Genomic DNA, 14557 nt, shown 5'->3' with positions numbered 1-14557 from the left:
ATCTATTTACACCTGCCAGTCCATAGAAATACATGAACCATCCAATTGGGTCCACTTGAAAAGCTGACAGGCGGAGCTGATCAGATCACCCATGTGAAAGGCCCATGCTTGTGATCATTTCACTAAAGACAATAGTCTAGAGTCAAGAGCACGAAGTTACAAAGTGCAGGGAGAATAACTCACTGATTTCCATAGGTTGCTCCATTGCTGGCCAGGTGAGCGAGATGATGCTCTTTGACAACAGGGGTAGGCAACCTCGGCCCTCCAGCTGTTTTGAAATTACAAGTCCCATGAGACACTGCAAGACCCTGACAATCACAGGCATGACTCCTAGGGTTAGAGGCATGATGGGATTTGTAGTTTCACCACAGCTTGAGTGCCAAGGTTGTCTACCCCCGACTTACACAAATGCTGCAGAATATCACTTTCCAGTAATGGAGACCTCTGGATACAACCAATCCTCTGCTCTGCTATGTGATCCTGAATCTCAAAAGGTGACATGGGCCTCACTGCAGCAGAAAACAATCAGCTCACCGGGTTGGCTTTACAGTGTGACAAGGCGGTGTTCATCTCAGGACTGGATTCACTAACATTCAACTGTATGTTCAGGTTTTTTGTATATTTACCAGCTATATTAAAAAAAACACCTATATACAGAGGGCATATAAAATTGTTCTTTTATTTTATAACATGTATAAAGTACAACTTATATTGAAATACTGTGCAAACATATAAAAAAAAGTAGTCACAAAATGCCTTATACATTAATGATCAACATTAAAACCTTCTTAAATCTGTGCATATGTCCCATGGAAAGAATGGATATTAAAGCTTTAAAACATCACTGAGAATGCCTACAATAGTTGTGGTCAGTCATTTTGTAGGAGACCTAAAGTCACGTGGCTTTAGGTAATGACTTCACCAAGAGCTAGTGGCATCAGCAAGGTGTGCGAAACTTGCAGGTCCCTCATGCCTCAGAGGACAACCCATTATGGCTGCCTCTGAGGATTTACGACACAAAAATAGATCATGTATTTGTCAGGGAATTAGATCTCTCCATGCCTTTCCAAACACTTGTGACCGAAGTGCAGCTTAAAGAACAAATATGCATATGTGCAAATTTTGACATTATAAAATCAGAGATGCACTTAAAGCAACTGAAACCTGCAGCTCCTTTTCTCATTAAGTACATCAAGTTAGAAGTAGGCCTAGATTTAACCAACCCAGCAAGACTTTGACATCTGAGTATAGGTCTGACTTAAACAGCAAGCTCACCTAGTGCTGAGATTTCATTTTTGGATAGTCGCTGGCAGCTGCATTCACCCCTTTGCTTCTAAAACTTCCCAGGAGCTGCAACAATATGATCTCAGCACTTCAGCCCCACACACCTGTTCCAGCTTTGGACACAAGCCTAAAGCGGAGATAAGGGTTGGACACACAGGCACGATCCAGACATACCAAGGGTATTTTTCTAAAGCTCACTTTAGCATATAGGTTTATGCTGCAGAGCAGTACAAAGAAACCAGCTGGACCAGCATATCTAAGGATCAGCAATCAGACAAGGTTTTTAGTTGTGTCCGACTGATGTTCCCGCTTCAGATTAGCTAGTGCCTTTGTTTGGGTGACACCGACTTAAAAAACTGTTGCCAGATCAAGGGAGGATGTGACACTAATTAATGTTTGGTTTGCAGCTACGGTGGGGAAGGCCGAGTGAGGGAAACTAGTGGGGAGATCGCCTTGTAGTCCTGAGAGTCCAAAAAACAAAAACAGAAACAAAAACAAAAAATAAACTAAGAAGTTCAACCCACCTTTATAGCTGACATATTAAATTTTCACTGAACTAAACCCTTAGGCTTGGTTCACACTATGAACCACACACAAGGAACCACACTACATTCCTCTTCAATTCACACGTGATTCACTGCGGTGCCATTTGAGCCCATTCAAAATGAATGGTCTCATATCGCGCCAAAGAAGTGCGTGCAGCAATTTTGGAACCACACTGCAATTGGATCGCATGGTTGTTTTGTACCATGCAATCCGGTGCCGGAAAACGCACTGCATTTGCAACCTGCATTTAGGGCATCGTTAAGATTGCACTGACACCCACTGCAGATCGCAATGGCAGTGCAATTTGGATGCAGTGTGGGAAACGTGCACAGATTGAGGCATTTCCCGCAGCGCATTATTGTGAACCTAGCCTTAGGTAATAAAGGATTTAGTTGTTACATTTAACCTATAACAGGGGACTCCAAACTATGGCCCTCCAGTTGTTCAGGAACTACAATTCCCATCGTGCCTAGTCATGTCAGAGTTTTACAATGCCTCATGGACGTGTAGTTCTGTAACAGCTGGAGGGCCGTCGTTTGGAGATCCCTGCCCTATAGGATGTTTTAGTTACAAAATCCTGTACAATCAGTAAAGCTATAAATGTGCATACGTGTATTTGATTGGACTATAAGCACACAATTATAATACAAGGGTTATCAAGGTATGCCGCAGTAGTATATGTCTCACCCAACACGCTGTGGCTTTTACAACTTTCTTTGGAGCTCTGTAAACTGGTGATGCTACCAAACACTCAAATGCGATTTCTTTTTCGTTGCCATTAGAATAACACTGAACATCATCCAAAATAGAACGACACCCGAAGGGAAAATGCTTAACTTAAATAAAGTGAAACTATGATCTGAGTGCAAGTGAAAAGTATTTTTTTTTCTTTACATACACTCCCAAATCACCATCGACTTTAAAAAAAAAACATGGAAGCAAACTGTTCTATTAAGCAAAAGGGTGAGGTGCAGTTCCCTTTGAATATTTATAGTAAACTGCTGCAAACTGAGAACTATACCTGGCCAAAAATGTTCTAAAAAGAAAAAACATTTAAAAAAATCCCTAACACTTCTATGAGGAAAACAGGAGACTGGCCAGTACACCCTTAAGACACAACAGTGCTGGAATACTACTTGCAAAAACAAGGTTTAGGTTGCCTGAGAATTATGTAAAGTTTGCATACCTGTTTTTTATCAAGTGTCATTTTAGGTATGGGTTCACTAACAAATGCCAATAAGCTTTAGTAGATATAAAAGTACCTTCATTCATGTACTAAGGGAAGGTTTTATACTATTGTCCAATAATAATAAAAAAATTGCCAACTGCTCACCAAATACAAAAGAAAAATCCTACATTATAATTTGCATAGTTTTTTTGTTTTTTTTTTTGTTTAATGGAATGGCATTAGCGTATTCACACTTTGGGATACTGATACTACTAAGGTGCCTTGTAAACCCAAAGTCAACTATTGCACCTCAAACAGAATATGAACTAAAAGTGAAGACAAAAATAAGAAACCTTTGTGGGATTTAAACAGAAAACTAATGATCAATAGAAACAGTCACAGTTTTCTGGCATCTCACACCTTCTAGTGCAATGAAGGGTAGACACGCCACAGTAAGCTTAAAAACGATTGCTTTGTCAGTCATACAAGAACTTACCTAAGGAAATATAATTTGATAAAATATTAGTTAACTTTTAATGTACTAGAATGGTTAGTAGATCAGGTGTTTTTTTTCTATTTTGAGTCGGGTACAGCACCCCAACCTAACTTAGTTAATTACAAATCAGGCACCATATAAAATCGCCAAAATGAAGCCACTTTTACCAGGTAGTAAGAAAAAAAACGTACATAGCTTTGTAAGCGGTACTAGTAGCAAATTGTCTTAATAACACGCACACTGTCCTGGCAGCGCTACCGTCAGCGCTACACAAGAAAACCTGCATTCAACCATCTTCTCCAGTGCAAAACATCAATTACAGGAATCAGAGTCCTCGTAAAAGTCTTTCAGTCACCGCCGCTGTTGCTTCACAGACCGCATTTCCATTCGGCTAATCAGACTCGCATCCATCATGGAGTGAAGGCGACTTGCCATCATGGTTTTCACCAGTGACGTGCCACGAACTTTTCAGCAGAGCGATACAAGCTCTACTGGGTACATTCACTGGACAGGAGCTGAGGATTGAGGCAGAGCAATGTCGCTTAAGCGGCTGACTTCCATCTGCCAGGTAGGTAGCTTTTTGTTAGACAGGTGGCGCCTGGCGTGCTTGGTCAGGTGGTCACTGCGCATAAAGCGCCGGTCACATTTTGGACATGCAAACTTCTTTTCTCCTGTATGTGTGCGACGGTGTCGGGACAGCTCATCAGAACGAGCAAACTTTCTTTCACAGCCTTCCCAACTACAATTGAAGGGTTTCTCACCTGTATATAAGAAACACAATAGAAAAAAAAAATTATATAAATTATTGTATTACGGTTCAAACCTGATATACGAAAGCGCATATAATAACAAAAGCATATATACTCCTGCCAGGCACTCCATTATTGCTGATATAATCAAATCCTAATGCAATGGTTAACCCTTCCCCGCCAACGTAATGTACATATGCATCTGCACCATGGGTGGGCCTTAAACGCCGGCTTTATGCAATAGTCATCTGCACGGTTCTGTGCTGAGCATGCGCGCTCAGCACAGACACTGATTGGTCATCGACAGATCCTGATCACTGCTTATGCTCAGGAACAGGTAGGCAGGGATTCCAATTTTATATCTAACATTTCAAAATCACATCATTAATGCTTCACCCTAACCCCTTGGCTCCAGCCCTTTAAGGTGCTCTGGAAGACTGAAGGTGAAGGCAGATTTCCTGATCATTTGACTGCTGTGATTGGATGTTGCAGCCACATTATCAGGAGATCTGCCTTCACCTCCAGTCTTCCAGAGCCCCTTAAAGGGCCGATATAAAATAAAAGTTTAATAGTAGAATTAGTTTTATTAAACTGAGAAAAAAATGGGTTTTATTATAATCATTAAAAAAGTGACCAGGGTTGATTTACTAGAACTGGAGCACTCAGAATCTTGTGCAGCTGTGCATGGTAGCCAATCAGCTTCTAACATCAGCTTGTTCAATTAAGCTTTGGAAAAAAAAGAAACCGGAAGCTGGTTTCTATGCAGAGCTGCTCCAGATTTTGCACTCCACTTTTAGTAAATCAACCCCAGTGTGTCGTTGGAATACAGCAACTTAGGAGAAAAACCATAACAGTGGAAAAACAACAGCCTGATAAGGATTAGTCACTAAAGGCAATTCAGACTGCCTCAGAAAGTTCCTACTAAGGTTTTGAAGAAATAGAGGTCTACCAGTTATTCACGTACCAGTGTGTGTTCGCATGTGTGCTTTCAGGTGAGAGCTCTTGAAGTACGTCTTTCCACACCCAGGCTGGTTGCAAATATGGCTTCTTATGCGGGATGCATCCATAGGTGAGGGAAACTTGGGCTCTGAAGCAGAAACTCCTGGTGCTGGTGCTATTGGAGACAATCTGGTGCTGCTGGCCCACACAGTCTTTGTATTTTGCATTACCGGCTGGGGCATCACAAACATCACAGTCCCTTTAGGCACCTGAGCTCCCATGTAGAAGACAGGCTGCATGACTGCTTGGGTCTGGGCAGGAGTGCTTGCCACCACTGTTGTCACCATCGAATTGCTTGAAGAAAAGGGGACCATTTGGCATAGGACTGGCACCTGCGGCAATGCATTTGAGGTTACTGGTGTGGGCACCAACTGTGGGGTTGATGGGATATGCATTGGAATAACACAGGTGTCAGGGGAATTGGGCTTGCCATTACAGGCCTGAAAGGGAACAGAAGGAACACTGCCATGGTTACTGTTTGCAAGCGAGAAGGAAGGCAGAACCTGTGTTTCAGTCTTGACCTGCTCAGGAAGAGGCACTTTATTTTCAGTAGACTGTACAACAGAACTTTGCTGCTGAGTTCCAACACCTGTGTTATAACCATCACAATTCTTTGGTGTAAACAGACGCTGATTGCAGAACTCTGCGTCTGCAGTATGGCGGATAACACTCGTTGCCTGGGCTTTTTGCTTCGGGCTCAGTGCATTGTTAGCTGAAGTAGCTGGGGTTGTGCTAGTGACTGGCTTACTCTTCTCGATACTTGGAGACACTGGGTTGATGCTTGGGGAATGTGACAGTTCAAATTCGGAAGGGCTGTACGGTGGGGTCAGACACTGCAAACATGAAAATGGAAGGCTTGGTTAGTTCATGGCTGTACGTTATTTACAACAAAGTCAAGTTTCATATAAATGTTAAGATGCTAAGGGGGGTTCAATTAAAGAAATACAAAAGGAAAAGAAAAATGATGTGTCTTCTAGCAACCCAAACCTTTAAAATGGTTGTAAACCTGATATGAAATATGAACAAGGCATATCCATCTATAATGTGTACTTGTCTCAATCCAGAGCACCATGTGTCAGTTCTCTCTGCTGCCTTGTTCCTCTGCTATCAGCATGAATCACTTCTCACTTCTGACTCCTGACACCCAAGAGAAAAAAACATGACAGGGGAGGGAGTTTCAACACACAGCCTGCGATTGACAGCCTCATTTCTGTTCCTGTGTGAAGATGGGTGTGTCACTTTCCTCACTGAGCTCTGCAGAGTGTAACTTCAGCTCCCAACCCCCTGCTTTTCAGAGCTGAGAGATGCTGTGCAAATCCTGCACTTTCAATGGAGGTAGAGAAGAGAGGGCTGCAGATAAAATGGGTACAACTTATGTAGGAGGATTTGTTTCATGTCTATCACCTGCAGCTAGTCACTTCACTGGGTTTATATAGGGGTTTACAACCACTTTGAAGGACCATTGGTGGGGCAATTTCCAGGAAAGAGATTGCTTTGACACAGATTTCTATCCCCCCTTGTTATTCCCCGCACATGGAGTCTTGCTTCCCCTGCTACAGTCTTTGTGATATTAAAGTGTCAGTGACCCCAAACAGGAATACATTTATTGATTCTATATACAGCTGTTCCCTGAAAATCTTTTAATAAGCAATATTTACCTGGTGATCCTGCCAGCAGCCTTATCGTCTTCGATCAATGTGACAACAGGTTACTTCCTGGTTTCTTGTCGTCACAATGTCTAGTGCTTTCCCGTATGAGTGTACAGGGCACCATACCTTTGTATGGCGTTATGTACTTCTAGTAGACTGTCTGTAATTATACAAACAGCCACACCTGTCACCTCTGTAGCTGCAGTTTGACTGCGGCCCCCAGAAGGGGTCTACAGAGCTTGGAGGTTCCAGAGTGGGAAGTGGAAGGAGACATTGCCCCTGGCTCTCTAAAATGGGTAAAGGGCTGAATGACCAAGTGGTCACATGACCACTATTAAAACCTTATATTTACAGCTATTTTTTTTTTTTTTTTTTTAAGCGTTAACAATGGGCATGTTTAAGCTCTGAAATTTGGTGTTTCATATACAGTAGCTTGACGTTCCTTATACTTTAAAGAACAAAAAATTAAATAGTGAAATAAGACGTCTACTCTGACTATTGGCTATACATTAAAATTGCAAAGCATTGTAAAATACATTCAAGAGCTTTAATGTACTTTAAAAGGACAGAAATATAAAAATAAGACATTGCATGACGAGTCCCACTTACAAAAGGCGGTATGGTGGTGAAGTCAGCGGTGATTGTGCTGTCTTCATTCTCTGAGAAATCAGATGCTGGGGTGATCGGCCTTAGATCGATAAAGCTTTTGGGCTCCGTTTTCCATCGGCTGCTCATGTACATAAGAGCTTCCACAGCCTCCACGTCACTCTTCTCTGCTGTGGACTTCCAGGGAGCGCCCCCAAATCGCTGAAAACCACATACGTCCATTCTGTCCATCTAAGGAAACAAAAAATGTCCACATTATTCACTTTCTGGTACATTCTTGCAATCATTAAAAACAGGAACTTGAACAATAAGCACTGCACTGGATCCTTCGTTATTTTTTCGTACGATTATTACAAATTAATTTTTAGATTTGAAGACGCCTTTTCATTTTAAGAGGATCAACTCCCCCCACCCCAAAAAAAAAAAAAAAAAAATTAATTAAAAAAAAAAAAACACACCCAGCAATCCACTGATGTTCTGAAGGCTGTAGGGACCTGCTGCTGCTCTAGACCCAGTTGCATGCCTGCCACACTCCTAAGGAGGCCGTGGGGGTACTGTACATGCACCACAGCACATCATCAGGAGCACCGCTGTCTCTTCCAGGTTGTTGCAGCCAGCCCCGTGATGACATGCAAGCACCACAAAGCGTCAAAACCAAGAAAGGACAGCAAGCCCCCCCGATGCAACGTATGCACTATATAGTAACCCACGGCTTCCTGGAAAGTGTGATGCTGGTATCTGAGGAGGCAGAGCCAACAAATACATCATTCTCACCTAAATGAAAAAACAGAATGTGTTCCCCAAAAAATAAAGGATAAAAAATACATTTAAAAAGCTGATTATCCGAGAGGGGGGGGTAGGAGGGGAATGAGAGAAAAAGAGAATTATCCATCATACTGTGTGCTATATGTCCACGTCAATAAATTTAACATATACAAAACAATAGTAACAGCCAATGACCGTTTGAGGAACATATAAAAAACAACACTTATTATAACATTCGTTAAAAAAAAAAAAAAACAAAAAAAAACACAATAAAATACTAAATTTAGGGTTCAAGTAATAGTTTAGATTCAATACAATTCATATATAGACTCGACGCATTTTCGACAGATCTTCTTCATGAGAGGTATCATGTCTGGGACTCCTGTAGGCGGGTAGCCCTTGTAACCCGAGTACACAGGAATCCCAATGACAAAAAAGAAGTTCTCTCCCCCTCCCCCAGTATCTGAGATCCCTTTCATTTGGAGTGTCCCTCTAAAGTACAATTCCCACCCTCCTTCCCATGTCAACAAATGGCCAAAACCTGTGTGGACATGGTGGGGGGGGGGGGATGCCAGGAGAGTATGTGAAAACAAAAAACCTCAGGATAACCACTGAAGAGTTAATGTTCAACTGCAGCATTCACTCAGCTAAGCCCCCCCCCCAAGAAAAAAAAAAAAAACGTAAAATGTGACATGTAAGGCGCAATGTATATATGCGGCGGCAAGAGAGGGGGGCTTTAACTCCCAGTAGCAACACACATGCAACCAACGCAGCCTGAGGCTTGTGCCCTGAGAGCATGCTCCCAGCACACTGATCAATCATCGACAGTTCCCAGTCAAGGCTTCTGATCAGGAGGCAACCACCGCAGTCACATGATTCACAAATTGCTCCGCCTCCCAACTTAAACACTTTAACTGCACTTCATCTGAGCTCATAGACCAAAAATAATTCATTTTTAATATTCAAAGCACTCCCCCCATCCATCCAGGTCTCCATTTTCCACCCAAAAGGAGAAGCTCCGCTTGTTCACACCCTTCCCCCCCTCCACTGTCACATTTGGCACTTTTTTTTGGGGCAGGGATCGGGTACCTGGTTTTGACAGGTACCTTCTCCCACTTCTGGGTAAGATCACCGCAGGGCGATCTACGACATTTCCAGGACCTTCCCCCCGCCTTCTGGTGGGACCATTCAGAAAGCGCAACGCCACTAACACACACAAACAGGCTGTGAAGCTCCAAGGCTTCACTTACTACAGAAGCCAGCGCCTGCACCCGGAGCTGATTGACGAATTGGCTGGGGTGCCCACATCGCTGGATCCCTGGACAGGTAAGCCCGGGTTCACACTACAATGGGCTGCGGATCGCACAGGAGCGCTGTGTGTCCCTGTTCCCCGTTTCAGGGACGAATCAGGGCCGATTCTATGCCTGAATTCGGCCCTGAAACGGAGCCAAAGACGCACAGCGTTTTTGTGCAGTGCGCTCCGCAGCCGCCCCGGAGATATGTGAACCGCTCCATAGGGAGCCAGTCACATTCTCCTACTATGCTAATTAGATGTGGGGAAACGCACCTCTAATTCACACAGGTGTAAACCCGGGCTAAGTGTCCTTTTATTATAGATCAGCAGCTACAGTATTTGTAGCTGCTGACTTTTACATCTTTTTTTTTTTTTTTTTTTTAACATACTGAAGCTCCTATTTAAAAATAGTGAATGTTAATTGAGCCACCGATGTGACTTGTCATGTGGCTTGACAGTTTCAAATCGCATGACAAGTCACACCCTATTGTCCGAAATGGAAGCGGTCAAATTTTGAAAGTAGTTCTTTCACTATTTTTTGCAAGTTCAGGTGTGACTTGCACAGACATCTGTGTATGAAGTCGCACAGATCTCTTCACAGTCGCACTGACTTTGAAATCCTTCTACTTCAAGTGAAGAAACAGGATTTCAATGTTGCAATCAGTGTGACCTGGGGGGGGGGGGGTGTTTGCACAGAGCGGCCCTGATCCTCCCCTTCTGGGGTCCCCAGGCAGGGCTCTCCTGGCTCCTCTTCTTCATTGGGTGCCCCCACAGAGGGCTTACTTTCATGGGGGCACCTGTGCGGGTGCGCTCCCGAGCCCTGCTGCTGCATCCACTGACACAGGCAGTGGGACTCGCGACCCCCACCCCCTATCACTGGATTTGATTGACAGCAGCGTGGGCCAATGCTATCAATCTATCCAATGAGGACCCAAGACAGCGGCTTGGCTCCTACTCGTCGCTGGAACGATCGGGTTCAGGTAAGAAAAAGACAAGCTAGCCTCCTTTCTACTGGGCTGCGACTTTCTGTCTGCTCTGACATAACAGACTCCGCCCACAACACTGCGCATCCGCAACCCCGATCCGCTAGAATGCATGCCAATGGCCATGAATGCGCAGCGCTCCCTCTATGCCAACAATTGGCAGTCAGGGCACAGAGGAAAGGTGGAGTGATGGTATAGATCTGGCATGCCAGCCCACGCAGGGTAGTTCATAGCCTGAAAATAAAAACACAAATGCACCCCTCTACGTGATGACTAGTAAGCTGCAACGTATAGAATATCGAGCCTTGACTTCACATACACTTTATCACAAACTTCTCTCTCTGTTCAAAGTGTGATAAAGCTACATAGACCAGTGTCAGCTTTGTTTTCTCTTCACAGTCAAACAATGCAGAGGCGCCATTGGTCAGACCAGGATTTGAACCCCGCCCACACAGCCTAGTGCAGGCCTCGTGCATCTACGACTCGTCCCCGCCCACCTCCTCAACACAAGCCTTTGTGTTGTTCTTCTCAGCCCCAGTTACACAAACAAGTAGCTGGCTGCAGCCAATGGGCGAAGGCCAGCGCCGCCCATTGGCTGACGGTCTCTTGCGCTCCTCACGGCCATTGGCTGGAGTCGCTCTGGGCGTTGCACGTGAAGGAAGCGTGATCAGCTGCTGCCCTGCAACACACAGGAAGCATGAACTCTGCGAACCGCCGCGCGGCGACCTCTCACCTACTTACTGCTCCGCACATAACACCCATACACCGCCCCGCCCACTACACCATCACTGCCCGCCCACCCCGGTGATGTCATCGCACGCACTGCGCTCCAATCACAAAGAGCGATCATAGAAACCGCAACACATCCCCACTGTCTGCAGGACAATAATGGCTGTGCATTGCATGCTGGGATTTGTAGTCCTGAAGGATCAAAGAGTACAGACATCAAGGTATCTCTCCATCTACACTTAGTGGATACAGGAAAACAACCCCCACCAGTGATAGAGACCCCCTGCCCTGTATAGGAGGACTGCACAGGGCTATATGGGTGGTATATGACAGTGTGCAATACATCTCCTGAGCCAACAGTCCTACTACAGGAACTACAAGTATCAGCATGCCCTGACAATGAGAGCCAGGACTGCCCCCTCCCCCACTACAGATACCCACCTATACACTCTATATATATATATCCCACCAGAGGAACTACAAGTATCAGCATGCCCTGACAATGAGAGCAATGACTGGGGCCCCCTCCCCCATCTACAGATACCCACCTATACAGAACATATATATCCCACCAGAGGAACTACAAGTATCAGCATGCCCTGACCATGAGAGAGTCAGGACTGCCCCATCTACAGATACCCACCTATACATCCCATCTTAGGAACTACAAGTATCAGCATGCCCTGACAATGAGAGCCAGGACTGCCCCCTCCCCCACCCTACAGATACCCACCTATACAGAACATATATATCCCATTAGATGAACTACAAGTATCAGCATGCCTGACAAAAGGTAGCCAGAACCCCCCACCCACAGATACCCACCTATACATCCTATCTGAGGAATTACAAGTATCAGTATGCCCTAACAATGATAGCAAGGACTGCCCCTTCCCTACAGATACCCACCTATACAGTACAGATACATCCCATCTGAGGAACTACAAGTATCAGCATGTCTGACAATGAGAGTCAGGATTACCCCCCCCCCCTCACACACACACACATCCCCACCTATACCATTATAGATGTCCAGTGGAACTACAAGTATCACCATGGCGTCATGGCAATCATTGCTAGGGATGTCTCCCCCCTATACATCCCATCTGATGAACTACAAGTATCAGCATGCCCTGAAAACACACATGTACCCATACATACAGTACATAGTCCAATCAGAGGAACTACAAGTATCATCATGGCCAGGACTGCCCCCCATAGATGATATACATCCCAGCAGAGGACCATGTCATGGTAATGATCGCTAGGGATGTTTCCCATCTATATATATCTATATATAGTGTCATGGATAGGCATGCAATGGTGTGCACTCACCGTGCTGTAGCCGATCATGTCCCTGGATATGTATTGCTTGGTATCTGTAGCTCTCCTGTATTGCAGTCACACACACTTCTCTGCTTATCTCCTCCGCTGTCCTCAGCACTCCAGCTGCTCCATTCAGATAGTACTAAAAGCTCGCAGAACGTAGCTGTGGGCGGGGAGAGCGGCGTCCAATCAGCGACATAGGTGTGTGGCGAGGCGGCCAATCAGAGGCGAGCGAGCGCGTGATCAGCTGCTGCTAAGCGGCGTGGTAGAGCGGGAGTCAGTGCGTGGTCCCCCCGTCCCCGGCCTGGGAAGTCCCATAGTGATGCAGCATCCCCGGCATCCTCAGAGAGGAGGGGGAGGGAAGGGAGTGTGACTAATTGTCACGTCTCAATCCAGCTCTCCCCCTCCCCTCCCCCTCCTATCAGAGACCACAGAATGCAGAGCCAGGAGATTACCAGCATGGTGCCCCCACCCAGCCTTTGTTCCCTCATGGGTGTCACAGTGAGGGGGACTTCTATTGGTAGAGAAATAAGCAGCTGCATTGGATTCCCCTGTGTGACCTTTCACCCACTTCCCTGATCTAGGAGTCATGGAGGACAAATCAGAACAACCCTCCTGCCTAGGTGTGCGCTATTCCATTTCTTATCAGCGCCGGTCCGTTCCCGGTTGTTGCCAGCGCCGGTACGGTGCAATAGGTGGTCACTAATAAGTAATCCAAAGTTCTATAACGCTATATACATAGATGGATGATCATAGTTATATGCAGGGGCATTGCTAGGTCTGCAAAAAGATCTGGGGCAGTCACCAATCTTTTTGCACGCCAGTGGTAAGCAATTTTTCGCAGGCAAAGGCTGGTGTTGGCGTTTCAATCATCATGGCACCATGGTTTATATGGTGTCAGGGTGAGGGAAGCGCATTGTTTCTATTGTTACATTCTAATATATAATGAAGTGGTTCAACTCACCATAATGCAGAATCAGTGGGAGCCCTGGGTGTGTCACTTGCCACCGTCGCCTGCCACCATTTGCAGATTGTCACTTGCCACCATTAGCATATTGCCAGTTGCCACGTCACCTGCCACTAGATGTGGGTTGTCACTTTCCAACTAATGTGGATTGTCACTTGCCATGCCAGCCAGTGCCACCAAATGTGCATTGTCGCTGCATGGGTGGCAGGCTGGCAGCACTGGTCCATTTAGTGAGGGCAGGAGAGGCGGAGATGTGTGGCGGGCAGTGAGAGATGATGTCATCTCTCTGCTCCCCGCCGCACATCGTTCCCACATTGAAGTGACCCGGCTGTGAGGGCGGAAGGGTGGCGGAGCGGGCGGAGAGGGATGATGTCATCTCTCTGCTCCCCGCCGCACATCGTTCCCACATTGAAGTGACCCGGCTGTGAGGGCGGAAGGGTGGCGGAGCGGGCGGAGAGGGATGATGTCATCTCTCTGCTCCCCGCCGCACAACGTTCCCACATTGAAGTGACCCGGCTGTGAGGGCGGAAGGGTGGCGGAGCGGGCGGAGAGGGATGATGTCATCTCTCTGCTCCCCGCTGCACATCGCTCCCACATTGAAGTGACCCGGCTGTGAGGGCGGAAGGGTGGCGGAGCGGGCGGAGAGGGATGATGTCATCTCTCTGCTCCCCGCCGCACATCGTTCCCACATTGAAGTGACCCGGCTGTGAGGGCGGAAGGGTGGCGGAGCGGGCGGAGAGGGATGATGTCATCTCTCTGCTCCCCGCCGCACAACGTTCCCACATTGAAGTGACCCGGCTGTGAGGGCGGAAGGGTGGCGGAGCGGGCGGAGAGGGATGATGTCATCTCTCTGCTCCCCGCTGCACATCGCTCCCACATTGAAGTGACCCGGCTGTGAGGGCGGAAGGGTGGCGGAGCGGGCGGAGAGGGATGATGTCATCTCTCTGCTCCCCGCCGCACATCGCTCCCACATTGAAGTGACCCGGCTGTGAGGGC

The 14557-nt window shown here is 46.3% G+C and overlaps 1 protein-coding gene across 1 annotated transcript; it reads right to left on the bottom strand.

Annotated features, from left to right (window-relative positions):
- Positions 1-660: 660 nt before the first annotated feature.
- KLF10 (KLF transcription factor 10) lies at positions 661-12763 on the bottom strand. The gene is made up of 4 exons (XM_073632068.1): positions 12604-12763; positions 7501-7728; positions 5208-6075; positions 661-4255 (listed from the first exon to the last, which is right to left on the bottom strand). The coding sequence occupies exons 1-4, from the start codon at positions 12619-12621 to the stop codon at positions 3996-3998; spliced, it is 1374 nt and encodes a 457-aa protein (XP_073488169.1). The 5' UTR covers positions 12622-12763; the 3' UTR covers positions 661-3995.
- Positions 12764-14557: the final 1794 nt, after the last annotated feature.

This window comes from Aquarana catesbeiana, linkage group LG05 (genome assembly GCF_042186555.1).
Source record: "Aquarana catesbeiana isolate 2022-GZ linkage group LG05, ASM4218655v1, whole genome shotgun sequence".
Classification (NCBI taxonomy): domain Eukaryota; kingdom Metazoa; phylum Chordata; class Amphibia; order Anura; family Ranidae; genus Aquarana; species Aquarana catesbeiana.
This window is presented reverse-complemented; position numbering and strand designations above follow the sequence as displayed.